At 36.2% G+C, this 19,644-nt stretch overlaps 1 protein-coding gene across 2 annotated transcripts; it reads left to right on the forward strand.

Moving 5' to 3' along the window:
- The first annotated feature begins 15,622 nt into the window (after nucleotides 1-15,622).
- LOC110886002 (putative MO25-like protein At5g47540) lies at nucleotides 15,623-19,275 on the forward strand. 2 transcript variants are annotated; one of them, XM_022133754.2, is made up of 11 exons: nucleotides 15,623-15,989; nucleotides 17,045-17,206; nucleotides 17,359-17,477; nucleotides 17,681-17,755; nucleotides 17,823-17,916; nucleotides 18,121-18,180; nucleotides 18,325-18,390; nucleotides 18,472-18,570; nucleotides 18,641-18,685; nucleotides 18,765-18,867; nucleotides 18,934-19,275. In XM_022133754.2, the coding sequence occupies exons 1-11, from the start codon at nucleotides 15,834-15,836 to the stop codon at nucleotides 19,044-19,046; spliced, it is 1,092 nt and encodes a 363-aa protein (XP_021989446.1). In that variant the 5' UTR covers nucleotides 15,623-15,833; the 3' UTR covers nucleotides 19,047-19,275. The 2 variants fall into 2 exon arrangements, with proteins under 2 accessions (XP_021989446.1, XP_021989447.1); XM_022133755.2 differs by lacking the exon at nucleotides 17,681-17,755 and having other exon boundaries at nucleotides 18,934-19,223.
- The last annotated feature ends 369 nt before the right edge of the window (nucleotides 19,276-19,644 follow it).

Genomic DNA, 19,644 nt, shown 5'->3' on the forward strand with positions numbered 1-19,644 from the left:
GCTCTGTGTTATCGGGCAACAAGGTAGTGCAACGGTCGCACGGTGGTGCGATCTGATGACTGTCCTATGTCCGAGTTACTGATTAGTTTTGACTAAGGGTTGCACTACCGTGCCAAATTGGCATGACCGTGCAACACCTGGGCCTTTTTATGTAACTTTTCACAGTAAGCTTATAACTCCGAATTTTCACCAAAAATTTCCATTTTTGCACTATTTCATATACTATAACAATTATTCAACTTCAAAAATCTAAAAATTATGGATTAAGGTCGTATGTACCTACGTTTAAAACTGAAAAATGAACGAATTACGAACTAAATATTAAAAACTAATATATACAAAATTACCTTTAGCGTGTGAAAACACGCTCGCTAAATTTGTCAGCGAGTCGATAGCTAGACTCATTCTCCCCACACTTGTTTTAAGTGTGCGGGATGTGGAGTTCGAGAATTTCCTCCACCGGGTCAACCGGTCCGTTGAGGTAAAGTTTTAAACGATGATCGTTGACTTTGAAACTTGCCCCGTTTGGATCCTCGATAGTTACGGCCCCGTATGGAAATATTTCTTTAACTTTGTATGGACCCATCCATCGGGATTTTAGCTTCCCGGGGAATAAACGCAGCCTTAAGATATATAATAGGACAAGATCCCCTATTCGGAGATCCTTATGGTCTCTCAACCTCTTGTCATGAAATCTCTTGACTCGTTCCTTGTACCTGCTAGAACTTTCATAGGCATGGTTTCTTAGCTCTTCAAGCTCGTGGATTTGCAGAAAACTGGCTTCACCTCCGCTTTTTAAATCCATATTTGTCGTCTTCAAGGCCCAGAATGCCCTGTGTTCTAGCTCGACAAGTAGATGACAGGCTTTCCCGTAAACCAACCTAAAGGGTGTGGTACCGATAGGTGTCTTGAATGCTGTTCTAAAAGCCCACAGAGCGTCATCTAGCTTGTCTGACCAATCCTTGCGGTTATTATTAATGGACCGCTCAAGAATTCTTTTCAAACCCCGATTTGTGACCTCAGCTTGCCCGCTCGTTTGAGGATGATATGGCGTAGCCAATCTGTGATGAACTCCATAACGGGACAAGGCTCGTTCTAATTGTGCATTACAAAAATGCGTTCCTCGGTCACTGATTAGTGCTTTTGGAGCACCAACTAGGGCGAATAAACTTTTTAAGAACCTCACGACTACCCTAGCATCGTTTGTAGGCAAAGCTTGAGCTTCGGCCCATTTTGAGACATAGTCTACAACAACTAGGATGTATTTGTTACCTCGTGAGGCTGGAAATGGTCCCATGAAGTCGATACCCCATATATCAAAGACTTCACAGACTTGTATTGGATGCTGAGGCATTTCATTGCGTGCGGAGATATTCGTGGCCCTTTGACAAGCATCACACACTCTAACCCATTCATGTGTATCACGAAAAATTGTGGGCCAGTAAAATCCAGAGTCTAACACTTTCTTTGCGGTGTAGTTTGCTCCATGATGACCTCCGGTTGGCCCCTCGTGACAGTGGCGCAGAATGCTAGCTGCCTCTTCTCCAAACACACATCTTCGGATCACCTGATCGGCTCTGATTCTAAACAAGTATGGTTCGTCCCAAATATAATATTTCAAATCTGCAAAGAACTTCCTCTTTTGCTGATATGACAATCCTTTAATAAGGATTCCACACGCGAGGTAGTTTGCCAAGTCCGCGAACCAAGGTGACTCGTCATTCATCTCGATACTTAGCAGATATTCGTGGGGGTAATTGTCATTTTTTGGTTCCTCCAACGAATTTTCAGAATTTCCATGCTCAAGTCTCGAGAGATGGTCGGCTGCAACATTTAAAGCTCCCTTTTTGTCTTGGATCTCAATATCAAATTCTTGTAATAACAAGATCCATCTGATAGACGCGGTTTTACGTCCTATTTGCTAAAAAGGTATTTAATTGCTGCATGATCCGTATACACAATTGTTTTGGACAACACAAGGTATGACCTGAATTTGTCGAAAGCATAAACTACTGCCAAAAGCTCTTTCTCTGTAGTCGTGTAATTTTCCTGAGCATCGTGTAGAGTTTTGCTGGCATAGTAAATAGGATGAAAATGCTTCTCCCTTCGTTGTCCTAAGACTACTCCTATTGCGTAATCACTGGCGTCACACATTATCTCAAAGGGCAACGCCCAATCTGGTGCAACTAAAATAGGGGCTTCGATAGGCCTTTGTTTAAGTTGCTTGAATGCTTTCATGCATTCGTCTGAAAATACAAATGGAGCATCTTTTTCTAACAAACGGGTCATAGGTCTCGCGATTTTTGAAAAGTCTTTTATGAATCGCCTATAGAACCCTGCATGACCCAGGAAACTTCTAAGCGCTCTGACCGAGGTAGGGGAAGGAAGTTTAGAAATGATATCCACTTTTGCTGGATCAACTTCCAACCCGGCTTCAGAGATTTTGTGTCCAAGAACTACCCCTTCTTTTACCATGAAGTGACATTTCTCCCAGTTAAGCACAAGATTAGTTTCCTCACATCTCATTAACATTCTTTTCAGATTTCCAAGACATTGATCGAAAGAACTCCCGAAAACAGAGAAATCATCCATGAATACCTCCATGGAGTCTTCGATCATGTCCTGAAAAATAGCTACCATGCAGCGCTGAAATGTGGCTGGTGCATTACACAGCCCAAAAGGCATACGCCGGTAGGCGAATGTGCCAAAAGGACATGTGAAAGTAATCTCCTCCTGGTCTTCAGGAGCGATAGGAATTTGAAAATATCCAGAGAACCCATCTAGAAAACAAAAAAATGATTTCCCCGACAGACGTTCCAACATCTAGTCGATGAATGGAAGCGGGAAGTGGTCCTTACGGGTGGCATCGTTGAGTTTGCGATAATCGATGCAAACTCGCCATCCGATGACAGTAGGGGTAGGAATAAGTTCATTCTTATCGTTTGGAATTACAGTAATACCACCTTTCTTGGGTACTACTTGCACTGGACTTACCCAAACAGAATCAGATATAGGATAAATCAGCCCTGCATCTAACAACTTAATTACTTCTTTCTTCACCACGTCTTGCATGTTAGGATTCAATCGCCTTTGATGTTGTGCACTAGGCTTGTAATTGTCTTCCATGAGAATCTTATGCGTACAAAAAGAAGGATTAATGCCTTTGATATCTATAATCTTCCATGCCATAGCTTTCTTGTGGAGCTTTAGAACTTCGAGAAGCTGTCTCTTTTCTTCTTCTGCTAAAGACGCTGAAATTATGACTGGCAAGCGACACTCCTCGTCTAGAAATGCGTATTCGAGATGCGGTGGGAGTTCTTTTAACTCCAATGACGGTGGGTCTTCAACCGATGGTTTGGACTTTTCTTCAACTTCACGGTCAATCTCCACAAATTGATCTGGACTTTGGTAACCATCTTCATTGATTTGGCAGACTGGGTGCTCCTGTGAAATGTCGTTTTGATTCTCACACAAAAGAGGTGTGTCCATATCAATTTCTTCTATCGTGCCTTTGAAATGAGAGCTTACACAAGTATCGACAATGTCGACATAGTAAAGCATGTCATCGTGACTTTGCGGATGCTGCATTGATCTTTTAATATCAAAAGTCACGTGCTCGTCATTTACTCGGAGCGTGATTTGGCCAGCTGCCACATCAACGATCGTCCTCGCAGTATTGAGGAACGGGCGTCCAAGTATTAATGGAACTTTTGAGTCTTCGTCCATGTCGAGAATAACAAAATCCACGAGAAAAACAAATTTATCTATTTTAACAAGCATGTTTTCAACGAATCCACGCGGATACTTGATTGAACGATCTGCAAGTCGAATGCTCATTCTAGTGGGTGAAGGTTCACCCAAATCTAATTTAGCAAAGACCTTATACGGCATAAGGTTTATGCTAGCTCCTAAATCGGCTAATGCGTGACTGACAGACATGCTGCCAATGAGACAGGGAAGAGTAAAACTGCCTGGATCTCCCATCTTTTCAGGTAGACGGTTTTGGAGAAGGGCTGAACAGTTTTCGTTCATCAACACACAAGACAAGCTTTCAAGTTTCTGCTTGTTTGTGAGGATGTCTTTTAAGAACCTTGCGTATTTAGGCATTTGTGCCAACACCTCAACAAATGGTATGTTTATGTGTAATTGTTTAAACATTTCTAAAAACTTACCATGTTGTTCATCGTTCTTTTGTTTCTTCAATCTGCTCAGATATGGGATAGGAGGAATGAAATCTTTAACTGGCTCTTGAAACTGTGCTGTACTTGCTGGGACTCTCCTAGCGTGCACCTCGTCTGAAGCGTCAGTTTGGACCGTATCAGTTTTGATCGGTGGTGAGTCCGATTTGTCAGGTCCCGTGGCTTTACCACTCCTCGTCATTACTGCATTAACGTGCCCTCTTGGGTTTGGTTCTGTGTTACCTGGAAGACTACCTTGTGGTCTTTCAGACAACATTTTGGCCAATTGGCCGACTTGATTCTCAATGGTTTGAATTGAAGCCTTTTGGCTCCGCATTTCCCCTTCCTGAGCCATGAAACGCTCTTCATGCTGCTTGTATCGCTTCTCAGACATTTGATTGGCATTGTTGGAGTTGTTTAACAGCTGCACCATCATCTCTTCTAGTTTTGAGTTGGTTTGATAGGTTTGAGGTTGGGAAGTGCTTCCTGAACCTAAATTATTGTAACGTGGTTGAAAAGTTAGCCCTCGTGGCTGAAAAGATATGGGGCTGAAAGGATTGCCCCTGAGACTGTTGTGGTGCGGGAGCGCGTTGAGCATATCCGAGTGGGTTTTGGTTATTGGAATTAGCTTTCCACCCAAAGTTTGGATGATTCCTCCAACCAGGATTGTACGTGTTGCTATAGGGGTTATTTTGGGGCCTAATTTGATTGCCCAAATAGTCCACCTCTTCGTGGCCTGCAAACATAACACCCTGCTCACATATACCTGGCTCGTGTGACACTCCACACAGCTCACATGATGATTGTACCTGCGAAACGTTCGGAGCTTGATCAAATCTTGCTGCCAAAGCTCCAATTTGTGCTGCTAGAGCCGTATATGTATCCACTTGATGAACTCCAGGAATAGATGATGCTTTGTTTCGCAATCCACCGTGACGAGAACTTGACTTCAAGGTAGCTTTCTCTATGATTGCATAGGCTTCGTTGGGTGTTTTTGTTCCAAGATCGCCTCCTGCATATACATCTAAACGTTCTTGTGAGTCATAGTTGAGTCCTTGGTAGAAGTTCAACACAAGTTGCCTTTTGGACAACCCATGATGTGGAACATCGATCAGAAGATCTTTGAACCTCTCCCAAGCTGCGTGCAGAGATTCTCCTTCGTCCTGTTTGAATGTCATGATACGGTTCTTAAGCTTAGCTGTCTTTTCCGGCGGAAAATATTTTTGCGTAAAAAGATCGGCCATCTCGTTCCAAGTCGTGATGGAACCTGCTGGAAGTGACAAAAGCCAAGATCGTGCTTTGTCTCGCAAAGAAAATGGAAATAGTCGCAAACGGATTGCGTCTTCAGAAACGTCTCTAATTTTGAAAGTCGAGCACACTTCGAGAAATGATGCGATGTGCCGACCTGGATCTTCGTGATCCTTCCCATCAAACTGCACAGAATTTTGCAACATGTTAATAATACTAGATTTAATTTCAAAACTCGGTGCTGCTATAGTAGGTCGGGCAATGCTCGGTAGCAAGCCCTCTCCTCCTGGACGGCCGGTCTCATTTAGAGGCTGGTCGTCTTCTGCCATAATGCTTCCTGTGTCGTCCTCTGAACTCTCGCTGTCAGAAAGAATCACTGGTTCGTCGATTGCGGCCGCAATCCTTTGTGCAACAACAAGTGATCTCTCGCGAAGCCGCCTACTTCTTCTTAAGTTATTTTCTGGTTCGTTGGCTAGCTCAGCATTAGCGGGTGCAGGGGGCGTGGACATTAGCCTGCACATAAAAAGGAACGCATTATACAGAAAAAAGAACATAATATATATATATATGAAATAAAGAATAATGACAATACTAATATCTAATATACATAATATATATACAGATTATTATTAAACAAATTTAAACAAATATTTGCTGGCTTATTTACATATTTACATCCGAGAGCTCTTTTATATATATATATATATATCAGAAAATCTGATATATCTTATAAAATTCTGATAAGATCTGATGAAATTTTAGTTCCATCAGAATTCCTGATAAATCCATCAGAAATACCAGAAAATCTGTTAAATTCATCAGAATTGAAAACTATTGTTTTTAGAACATCTAATGGATTTATCAGAATCCATCAGAAAATCGGATAATTCATTGGAATTTATCAGAAAATCTGATGGTTTTATCAGAAAGTTATATTTTATTCTTATGAAGTAAATAAATAAACAAATGAGTACAATAATTAAATGAATGATCAGAAATTTAAACGAACATAAATAAATAAATAAATAAATAAATAAATAAATAAATAAAATAACTGAACGTTAATAAATAAAATACTGAATTAGAAATATTGAACTGAAATAAATAAATGAATGAAGTACAGAAATGAAATTACTGAAATTAAAATACTGAATTAAATACTTGCCAGTATACGGTTCGATTCCGAACACATAACTGAATTAAGTAAATAAATAAATAAATAAATAAAATGTTAGTTGAACAATAAATAAAAAGTTAGTAAGTTAGTGAGTTAGTTGGTTAGTGGTTAGTAAAACAGAAAAGAAAAGTTAGTCAAAAGTTAGTAAATTAAAGAAAACAAAAGTTAGTTAAACAGTTAGGTAAAAGAAAATGAATAAATACAAAAAATTACAGATATTAACAGTTATTGACAGTTTGTACACCGGCAGAATAATGACTCGGACTGTTCCATTAATTTCGCCGGGTCCCCGGCAACGGCGCCAAAAACTTGGTGCGCACGCGAACACACATATTTATTTACAATATGTTCACATGCGACGAAATGTGTTTTATATTTATAAAAATGGTTTATACCTTAACATTAAAACACACACAACAAAGGACAAGTGTATCCCGTCATATATGCAGCAAAGTATTGGTAAGAGCCAGATATCGATCCATGGAACACGGGCGTTATAATGTACTAAATCTTTGTCATTAGATTACCAGATAAAAAGATAAGTGAATGGTTGTTTAACTAAATTATCTAAATTACATCTAAAACATAAATATACTACTATCTTGTTTCACAAACAACCTAAACATGTTATCTATCAGATATGTCACAAAAGCACTTAATCAATTTTTCCAATTTCGGGACAGCTAGTTACCGGGTCTGGATTTCTAGCATTATGATTCTTCGGAAAGTTAACGCGATGGTCACACGTTAACCACCTAAAATCATTCATTAGCGAGCTATTGATATTTATTCATGCGAATCTTTAAAGATAGGTTATTTACCGGGTCTGGATTCCTAACCTCACTTATCAAAGAAAGCAATACCGATGGTCACAATACAGCCACGAGGATAAGCAATTATGTAGATCATATAACAAACAATTTCACCTTTACACGTCTTAAACACAAATCTACCATGTCAGCAATTTCAGACCAAAACTACTAAACAAGGATCATAAACCGCATCTAAGAACATGCAATCAACACCATATAATTCGTTAGAACCCTTACGTGCAAGAAAGTATTCCTAATCACAATAAAATATATCTTGTATAAAATCAATACCCTGGTCTGGTTTCATGGTGTAAACAAAGTCTACAAATAAGTGATTAATTAAGAAACAGTTACCATCCCACTAACCACAGATTCATTATCCAAGATAATCAAACATAGTCAAGAACTCAACATCAATGAAACATTCATTATATAATCATGAAGATTCAACAGGAAAAAGTACTAAGTTTCATACAAACGAGATTACAACATAAAGATTATTCAAGAAACAAGTTCATTACTACTATTACATAAACTACAATATTAAACATAAACTAACATCAGCTTATAACTTGCAAAATGATCAGAATACATGTTCAAGAACAAGGAATCGAACCATAAACAAGCAAGGAACTGATGGGTTGGATCGGTTATGCTTCTACTCGATCTTGGTGCTTCAAATAGGTCTGATCAAGACTGCTTCGGAACCCAGAAATCGCCCAGAAACATGGAGAAAAACCCAAACCTTGAACCAGTAGCGAATGCTGCTATTTATAGGCGATTTCAAGATTGGCACGGCCGTGCGGATTTGGCACGGTCGTGCGGTCAGATGTTGTCGGGTGACATCAGTTTCAGCGATCCCGAGTTAGCCAAGTGGACTAGTGGACAAGTTGCCTGAGTCATCAGATCGGCACGGTAGTGCCGCAGGTGGCACGGTAGTGCCACTCCTCAGAGATGTTCGTCAGAAGGCTTGGTTTGGCAATGGCACGGTAGTGCCGTTGGTGGCACGGTAGTGCGGCCCGAGAAACAGTTGGCACTCCTGGTTGCACTAGCAGTGCTTCCGAGATCGTAGCAGAGGCACGGTAGTGCCGCTGGTGGCACGGTCGTGCCACACCTGGCAGTCCATCAGATTTTTGCCATTTTCATCAGAAATGCATCAGATTTTGTCCGTTTTCACCAGATTTTTCCATTATACTCTGTTTAAGACCTGAAAGTATAAAAGTACTGATTTTGGTACCTAATCGTCGTGTTTTCGGTCAAAAATGCTTAAAACGGAAGTATTTTGGGGTATAAAAACATGTATAATTTAACGTATATCAATTCACCACATATGTTTTTGTAACGCCCTGCGTTTTCATACTTTCTATATTTAAAAACCGTTGTTCATATTCCTATTTTTGGAAAACTTTGTATTCTCGTATTCGTTATAATCGTCGAAAAATCTTTATCTTTAATTTCAGTCGTTATAAAAATTGTTATTCATTCATGGTTTAATTTATTAATTTTACTATTTAAAAGTTTATTTTATAACAATCTAGTTAGTTTCGTTAGATTTTGAAGTTAGAAAATAACCTAGTTAGTAAAACAAGTTAAATTACTTTAGCAATTACTTAAATAAACTAATTAGTTAAAAGATTATATAACTTAGTTAGTTTAAAAGTTAGTTTCTTTTTTTAAAAACTATATAACTTGGTTAGTTAGTTAAACCATAGGGACCGTTAGTGCAAATTCACCAAACTAAACTTCAGGGACTGATTCTGCAATAACTGAAACTGTTAAAAAAACCAAAACAATAAAAAAGGGGATGCTAGGACTCGAACCCGGGTCACCCAGCCTACACACACACACGCGTCCAACCAACTGGGCTGCGGCCTTTTTGTTGAACAAACCTAGCCTGTAATTCATTTAACCACTCGTTCAAACAACCTGATCAGCGCAAACAGACCTGAACAGACGCGAATTTAGGCGCGATTTTGAGTTTCTTTTTGAGTTTAAACCTTGTTTTAGCATTAATTATCCACCTACAAACTACCCAAACTCTTCCCTATAAAAACCCAACACTCTCCAAGCATTTTACACTTTTCAAACACCTCACAATCACTCTCAAACACCTCTCAATCTGCTGAAATTCGGAAGAGAAGACAGATTCGTATCAAGTTCTTCAAACAAGCATAACTTCTTCATTTCTCATCCGTTTTAGCTCATTCTTTTTCCTATGTGCTTGGTTTGACCTTAGCTTCGATTCCATGGGTTCTTCACAATAAATAAGTCCCTGGAACTCCGGCAAAAAGGCTCCAAAGTCCACTGATTGTTTTTGTTTTCATGTAATCTTTGTTAAACTTAACCAAACTTGAGTTTTCTCATCTCAAACCTATGTCCTTATGCTTATAACCACTTCTATGGTTAGTTAGGCTTAAAAAACATACAAAATCAGAGGCTAATACTCAAATACTTTCTGTTTTGTTTAGGGTTTTTGACCCACAAGTGGTGTTCACGCTTCAAGCTTGATAAAGGTGTGATTGTGGACTAACTTGGGTTGTCCAACATAAAATCCCCACATCCCTTGATGATTTCTCATAGTGTAGATGTTTCTTATTCTTGTATTGATATTAGTTCATGACTCTCCTTGTATGTTTTTACATCAAGTTAGTGGTGAACCATAAGAGGTACCTAAATGGAAGCTTGTTCTTCCTACCCCCTACATGAATTCTATGACACAATAGAGGTACCTAAACGAAGATTAATCTTCTACCTCATGCTTGATTATTGGACTTATTAATATATCTATATAACCTATATAATACATAAACATATTATCCGAATAATCGAACCTTTGATGATGAACTAGTATTCATATGTCAAGGTACTAGATTATATCACCCTAGACTTTGTTAGCTTGTCACGATTCTAATGGAACCTTGTTCCATGAAAACATTTAAACTCCTTTAGAGTTTCCTAGTGTCAAGAAAAAATATAGTATGTACTAGGTGATTATTTTCATGTATTTATATTCTTATGTTTTAAATTCCAAGTCTCGACTCTAAACCTACCTTGAACTTTAACCCTTATACATTCGGACTCCAAATCTCTCTACCCGTCAACAATTGGATAGTCGGAAAGCATATGCAAACTTTGTGAGTATACTTGAAACCCTTTTTCGTTTACCACTTTTTGGGGTGTAACATGTTATTTATAACTTACACACAAACTTTATCATAATACATAAACATTCCTATTACACGCATGCTTATTTGATTACTTGATACTTTAAACTTGGGTTGAGGACATCTTGTGTTAGACTTATCATTAACTTCGTACGAGCCTATCCATGACATATATAGCACTATAGGATTAACGCACCGCCCGTAGACTTGAGGTTATGTCATGAGCATATTGCGTTTCATCATTGATTTGATATGTTGGACACATGCCGAATTTATCGTTTATCTTGTATCAAGCGCTTGCCACATGGAATTGTTTGAAACTTATCTTTTTATGCTACGTATGAAAAACCTGTATACTCGCCTTTGCTTTTGCATTGAACTTTATTTTAAACATGTTACAGGTTGAGGATGACGATTGCTATGAAATGAAGTAGTGTTGATGCATAGATACACATTTAGACGTCTTAGGTCAAATACGTTGTATAAATTTCATATTTGTTGTTGTATTGTTTTCTTGTATTTTTCATGTATTGTAACATTTATTTATGAATGAAATCAATTTATCTTTAATTCTATTGTCACATTTAGTGTTATGTGTGATGAGCAATCTTTCTTCGTCTCACTCCGATGTTTCCGCCATCGGTTGGGGTGTGACAGTTTTCTACGAAACAATCGATTTCTATACTTTTTTCTTCGATTATCCTTAACAGCAATAACGTGTTCTTTGTCAACCCAAGATCCTTTACTATATTTATCCATCCGTCAGTGATAACGGATTCTCCACTTACACTTCTCAACCATACTGGCCAACTTCTTCCACTTCGATGATGTATCATTACTTTTGTCCTTTGCCAATAATCTCCATATACATTCTTAACAAACTCAAGTGGTAGCACCTGCAGTTATATTTACCTGTTACATGTTCTGTAATACAAGATATATATACTTTTTCTAAGCATTATAGCATACCAGTTTTAATGATGCTGGCTCTTCTAACACAGACACGCATGACGGAATCATTTTTGTATACCTGTAATATACCAAGATTTGTTATTAACATTTACTATTGAACTTGAATGTATACATATATTCTCATAGCGATAAATAAAATATGTGTTAAAGACCATTAGACAAACAGATTTTTATAAATATGTTGTTATCATTCTTATATTTTCAAAATGTATACTGATATAATGTCAATATTATTTCTAATATTCGTAATCCTAATTCATTATCTACATCAAATATCTTCTATACAGACTTTCAATAATACAATATACATATATACAATACTAAAGGAACTGTTATCACATCATCCTATTTGAATACAACTAAACAAATATTCATTGTAATCAAAAAATTTATAACAATATTATCTGTGTGATTCATTACAATATTCGCATATATCATATTCATTACACTATAAACATTTAATCCACAATGTAAATCACATGATATAGGTACAATAGTTGTCAAACATACCAAACTTATCAAAGCTTGAAGATGATTAAAACCTAAAATCTGATTTCATGTCTAACACCGATTTAGTCGCCTATAAAACACCATATGTTCTCTATCTACTAAGTAAAACATATGTAATTTCACAAAAATCGAACGTTAACTGATCAGATTTAGGAGGGAAGTTTACCTTTATGGAAGAAATCTAACCAGCAAAGAAGAGAAGGTTGATTTCTTGAATGGAGATGATAAAGATTTGATAGTTGATGGATGTGTTGATAACTGGATATTGTAATAATGATGAATATCTATAACCTATAAACCTATAAAGTTAACATATATATCTTTATTTTATAATTTTATAATACATACGTTTCCCGGATTTTTTTTTTGTTTTTGTTTTTATGGTTTTTTAATTACAGTATTTATTTACATTTACTTATTAATCATAATTCCATGGTAGATCTGTATCTTTATATTTCTTATTCTTATTCTTATTCTTATTCTTATTCTTATTCCTATTCCTATTCTTATATGTTTATGTATATAAAGTTGGCAATATTGGTTTATATATGGAAAAAAAACAACCAATTTTTTGCATAGTATTTGAAAAATATTTCTCAACTTTCTCAACATTTGATGTATAATTCTTTTTATAAGTATGATTTTACAATCTTCTTTTTCAAAATACATATTCTATATTTTTCCTCTCATTGTACGAAACTCCTGCTAGAAGAAATATTGCAATAATAGGCTTTCAATTTATATGTCAAACCAGAAAAACGTATTTCTTTCGTTACAATTTTCATTATTGACATAATACCATACGAACTTCACCTAACTAACCCAAATAACAACTTTCATTTTGTTTATCCTTTCGATTTTGTGAGACATAGAGTTTGATGCTTTTTTTTATTTTAATATTCATACTCAGATTTCCATAATAAGTTCATGCGTATAGTTTCTTTATGATCAGCAACGCAATTTTTTTCTAAAACTAAGAAACATATCATTTTTCAACACCGTAAAATTCGCAGGTATTAGCACTAGTAAACGATACGGTAATAAAATAATAAATGTAAGAAGATGTGATAATGTGGAGATGGATGAATTTATAAAAATATATTATTTTTTTAGGGTTTGAAAAAGGAATGAGTATTTTAAGAAAGAAATGTAAACTTGGTCTACTATTAACCGGGTAAGTCATTGTTGTGTTACGGTTCAAAAAAAAAAGTCATTGTAGTGTTTGGGAATATGTTTTAGGAAAAGGTAAATCACCAAAATAATATCAACCAAAAAAAAAGCCCATGGTTTTATAGCCTAGTGGCATCTTGGTGGTGGGATAAGGCTTTGGGACCAATAGGTCCTGGGTTCGATTCCCACAAGGGGGGTTTTCCCATGTTTATTGGGTTTCCTCCTGAATTGGTGTGGCATTATGCCTAGTGGAGATGGATATGATCGGGTGGTTCCTCTGGTGGCACGATGATACTCCAGTAGTCCGTCAGTGATCCAAATTTGCCGTTCAAAAAAAAAAAAAATATCAACCAAAAAAAATCACCAAAATAAACATTGAATTTTAGCCTTTCAAAAAATAGACACATCTGAAAAAACAATAAGAAGAAAAGGACAAATAAGCACAATCGGGTAAGATAATATCGCATGAGCTAAATTTAGCTATTCTTTCTTAAGCGTGGAAGAGGTACTCCCCAAATGGGGAGTGGTAATTTTTCTTAACCAATAATATAATGTCATGTCAACTTCCCCATTCACTCTCCAAATTGCACTCAAACACTAGGGGTGCGGGAGAGTGGTATACATTTAAAAAAAATGTTATTTGTTGAAAAAGGATGAGACCCACCATTAACACTCTCTCTCTCTCTCCTTTATCTCTTCTCTTTTCTTTTAGGTGAGTATTGAGTATTCACCATTTAGGGGAGTCACCGAACACCGATTTGGGGGTGGCAGCCCAATGCCGCTCGATAAAATGGGGTTACCGAAGGGGTCACCGAAGGTTCTCCTTCCACCCTAACCACCATCTAATGCTATGGTGTTCGGGTCGACGCTGGAGATCGACGTGACGGAGACGTCCCCACACCAAACAGCCTAGAAAAGCTCATGCTAAAGTTCACCCGAACGGTAAAAAAGCAGACTAGATCATGCTATTTTTTTTTTCCTAAATGAATACAAAAAGATCACTATTTAAAAATCAGTTTTAGTAAAATCCTAAATGCATACAAAAAGATCACTATATAAAAATCAGTTTTACTATTTTCCTAAATGCATACAAAAAGATTACTATTTAAAAATAGGGGTGTTCATCGAATCGAATATCGAATTTTCGAATTATTCGAATCGAATTATTCGAATAATTTTTATTTTCCCTTGAATTCGTATTCGATTCGAATTCGATTAAAATCTACCAAATTCGATTCGAATAAAAAACACAATTCGTATTCGATTCGTATTTGATTAAAAATTCGAATCGAATTCGAATAAATTCGATTTGATTTAGATTCTTTAAAAACATGTAAAAACTATCAAAATGAAACATAAATTTTAAAGCAATCATAAAACACGATATCATGTTAAAACAGTTCCAAATGAAGTATCATAAATCTAAAATTCAAAACGAGAAGTCGGGAATAACCACTTCACACTACAAGTTAATATTTTTAGGGTTAGAAATCTATTGATAGATTTGTTACTTAGGATTTAGTTATGGGTCATGTAGTTGGTTTGGTAATGGGCAATTTTAATACTTGAAATAAATTTTTAAAATAATTTGTAGTATACCCTAATAAAAGTTATATGTGTATTATATATAAAAATAATAAATAAAAATGTATAATTTTTATTCGAATTTCGAATCGAATCGAATTTGAAATTGGAATAAAATGAAATACGAACAACCGCGCTGGTTGTAATAGATCGACTTTCATGCTAGTTCTTAAATTCGTATTCGATTTACTTGACTCGAATTGAATCGAATTCGAATTCGAATTCTTATAATCGAAACGAATTCTTGATAATCGAATCAAATTTAAACGAATTTCGAATTTTTCGAATTCGAAACGAATTCTGAACACCCCTATTTAAAAATCAGTTTTAGTATGAAAATATATTTCATTAAATAATTTACACATACATGATTTAAAAAAAAAACAATATCCTAATCTATGGCAGATAAATTTGCAGATGTGTTCAAGTTCAACGTGTCGTTCCCGCTAAATTTGGAAAGAAAAAAAAAAGAAAAAAAAAAAGAAGCAGTAGTTAGGCTATAGGGTGTGGTCATGACCCTTATGGTCATCATGACCCTCCACATCAGCGCCATGTCAGCCACTTCTAATCAACCATCCAAAACCACTACCCTAAGGGTGTGGTCATGATCCAAACAATTATTTTCTTATTTTAATATATTTTTGTGAAAAAGGAAAAAGAAATATTTAAAAAGGAAAGTAGGCTCATGGTTACCATGGTTTAATCCATGCCAACCATGGTGGATGAGTCAAGGGGATGGTATAGCAATTTATTAATGGTCCTATGTGGCATTGATGATCCAACTCATATCCCCCACACCCTTTAGCCTTATACATGAAAACACATTAAACTCTTTTCTCCAAACATGAAATTGATTCATGCATATCCAAACCCTAAAATCACTCACCAATCCCCAATTCTATCTTCTAATCTCAAACTTATCCGATCATGATTGTTAGTTAATCCAACCCTCTGATCTCTCTTCTTATATCAATTGTAAAACCCTAATCATTCTTATTCATCGTCGGAAACAAACACAATGGGGACTGTGGTTGTGCCATGTATTTCAACACCAATGAAGGGGCTTTTCAAATCCAAGCCTCGCACACCTGTGGAGCTTGTTCATCACCTCCGTCACCTCCTACCCTTCACCGCCGTTAATCCAGATCTTCGTAAATCCAAACGCCGTGAAAAGGTTCACCTTTTCTTATAAAGTTTGTGTTTTTCTTTTCATAATTGTCTCATGTGGTGAATCAGTTGTATGGCAGACATCAATGGGTCTGTGTATATCAATGTTTTCATAATTAATCGGATTGGGATTTTTATATCTTTATCTTCAGTTTTATATACATATATATATGCACACATTTTTATGTGTAATTTATTTAGAGGATGTTTGGGGTTGAGTTTTGAAAATAGATTATGCGTTTTGAATAATCATAAATTAGCTGTAACAAAACGTGTTGCAGAAAGATAGTGTTTGGATTTGATTATGTTGTTTGATATCACAATAATCAGATAATCAACTATTTGAGTGTTTGGCAAATATATATATTTTAAAAAATAAATAAGTGAAATGACAAAAAAATCACAATAATCAGTTTTTGTGGAATCCCGTTTTCCTGCAGTAAGGGGTGACCTACTTTTGGATTATCAGGTTTTGATCTCTACAAAACATAAAAAATCAGTTTTTATTAATTTTTTACCAAACACTCAAATTGATTTTTTGCGATTTCAAAACACAATAATCAAAAAATCGGTTGAAAAAGCAATCCCAAACACACCGTTAGCAACACAACTTAACCCCTCATCGGCTCATTTTTTTTAAGTAGACAAGATTAATCACCGGAATTTACAAGGTTTGACCGGAAAATGGCCGAAATTTGTTCGGAACCACCAATTTTTGGCCGATTAGGACTAGCGATTGATTGGCCGATTAGAGGAAAATTACTCGGGTGAGCCTCCGACTAGCGATTAATCGGTGACTAGTTGGGATATTTACAACCATAGTTGTATATGAAATTTGACATTGTTATGGTTAATATCTAGAAACCGGGCGAAGCCATTTGTTAAGTTTTGTCCCCACGATAGTGCTCTGGTCTTAAGGAGGTGGGAATCTGTTGCACCACCTGATTTCCTCTGGACACGTGATTTACCACCCACTGGTCGGTGTGGGACACCTAGTGGTGACGCACACCATTTTTATTTACTAATTAAGCCTTTTTTCTGAAATTTACATGTGTGCTGCAGATTTGTGAACTAAGAAAAGTCATTCTTGAAATGAGGACAGTGCTTTATGGAGATGAACGGTTAGAACCGGCAGAAGAGGCTTGTGTAAAGTTGACACAGGAGTTCTTCAAAGGAGACACATGTCGCATGCTGATAGCATCCCTTCCTGATTTGGACCCCGGGGTATGTAGCATGATGAACTATCTTTTAGTTGTGGGGCCAAGGGGATAGGACGTATGACGTATCTGATCTTATTCAGTCGACTTGAAGAATGACTTGATTCCTATTTTATTTCTGTTTTACCATGTGAAAACATTGAGTATGGTACTATGCAGATACGTCAAGATGTCACGCATGTAATTGCAAATTTGCTGAAGCAACGAGTGAATGGGCGATCTATTGCCTCTGAATATTTGGAGTGCAATACCACCCTTCTGACTATAATGCTACCTGGGTGAGCCCTCTGTTACAGAATGCGTGTTTATAGTTAGTTACCTGGTCTCCAGTTGTATCGTTTTGCAGCTTTTATGTCTTCTATGTTATTAACTTTTATATCTCATCGGTTTAAGTGGAATAATTAATAATTTTATAGGGTAATTAACTTTCCATCGTTCTATGAAACATGAGTGAGTTAATCTGAATATATTCAATTTCCAGCTGTGATGACTCAGAGCTTGCTCTGGCATACGGTGCAATTTTAAGAGAATGTATTCGTCATCAAGTAGCTGCAAAGTAAGTATCATTAACGAAAACCAGTACTTTTCAATTGTTATAAGCTAAATTCTGTTTTGTTCAATAGATATATTCTGGAGTCGGATCACATTAAAATCTTCTTCAGATACATACAAGATCCGAGTTTTGACATAGCGTCAGACGCAACATCAACATTTAGAGTTAAGTATCAGCCCCCTTCCCTGTATTAGCTTCTCGAAATTTTTGGCCAAAGTTAACATGATTTTAATCAGCGGAAAACATGACATTAGTGACACTTTCATGTCTTTTTTTACCGTTTTGAGATTCCTGTTGCCTTGTTTTATGACAATTCATCCTACATCTTATGTATAAATTTTAAAATTACATATTATGTCTTGTTTCAGGAGCTATTGACCAGGCATAAGTCAACTGTTGCTGAATTTCTTACCAAGAATTATGATTGGGTTAGTTGTTACTTACCAGAAACTCATACACAAGTTTTATCTTAAACTTATGTTTAACTTTTTTTGACCACTTTTATGTATTATTATAGATCTAGACTCTTGGTTTCATTATTTTTTACGGTATTTAATATTTCTTTGGTGCAGTTCTTCCAGGAATACAAATCATTGCTCGAATCTCCCAACTATATCAGCAGGAGGAATGCTGTCAAGGTTAGTATATGGTTTTATACATGATTTCTCCTATTAAATTTATTACTGTGATTATGACTGAGAGTCTGCAAAACATTTCAGCTGTTGGGAACAATGTTATTGGATCGTTCAAACACCTCAGTGATGGTTCGATACGTGAGCTCATTGGACAACATGAGAATCTTCATGAATCTTCTTAGGGTATTTATTATTCATCAATGTTTCTTTTTTATATTTTTTACAATGCCGGTTGACCATTTTCATCCTCCAGGATTCAAACAAGACCATACAGCTAGAAGCTTTCCATGTATTCAAGGTGATAATGGAAATTTTGTTGTTTAATACTACTTAAAATTATTTTTTCTTCAATTAGTTTTGTTTTGTTTTTGGACTAGCTTTTTGCCGCTAACCAGAGAAAGCCTATAGAAATTGTGAAAGTGCTAGTTGCAAATAGAAGCAAGCTCATTCGGTTTTTTAGCGACTTCACTTTTGAAAAAGGTACACAAAAGATTTATTATAGTTTCTGCTACTGTAACAAGATGCTTAAATCATACTCTTATGCAGTTGATGAGAATTTTGAATCTGACAAAGCTGAAGTGGTGAAGCAAATTGCCACCCTTGAGCTAAAAGATCAACCATCCTCGACTTTGAAGCAATGCGAAGAAATCGCCAGTTAAAACTATCCATTTGGTAACCTTTTTATATGTTGACCAAATAGAAATCATGCCTTGCATATTTATATTTTTCATGATATGAAGGCATAGTTGTTAGACTTCAATTTAGATGCTTTGTTATTCTTTTCATGTTACGACTTGTATCTCGTATTCTCGTGCAGCTAAATTTGCACTTTAGTATTGAACTAGAATTAAGACCCGCCGCAATGCGGCGGGGATTCTTTAGTGATAACTAAGTCGATTTAGTGCGCGCACGTTATGTTGAACCTATCAAACAGGAAAAAATAGACGATGTAAAAACGTTCACCCGCAAAATTTAGAACGAAACGTAAAAACGTTAAACCAAAGACGCACGTTGTGGTGTGTTAAGTCACAAAATTTAGAACGAATGATAAAGCTAAAAATTTGCGGAAAATGAAAAACATAAAGGACCAAAGTTGAAAGTAAAAAAAGTTGTGAGGATAAATTGCAACAGATTAAAAATTTTGTGTTAAAAGTAAAAAAAAACAAATAGTTTTGGGTTAAAAGTAATTTATAAAATACTTTTGGGTGAAAAGTAAAAAATCAATTTTTTTTTGAAAAACCTCCAAAGCCAAGGTTA

Source organism: Helianthus annuus, chromosome 10 (assembly GCF_002127325.2).
Source record: "Helianthus annuus cultivar XRQ/B chromosome 10, HanXRQr2.0-SUNRISE, whole genome shotgun sequence".
In the NCBI taxonomy this organism is placed as follows: domain Eukaryota; kingdom Viridiplantae; phylum Streptophyta; class Magnoliopsida; order Asterales; family Asteraceae; genus Helianthus; species Helianthus annuus.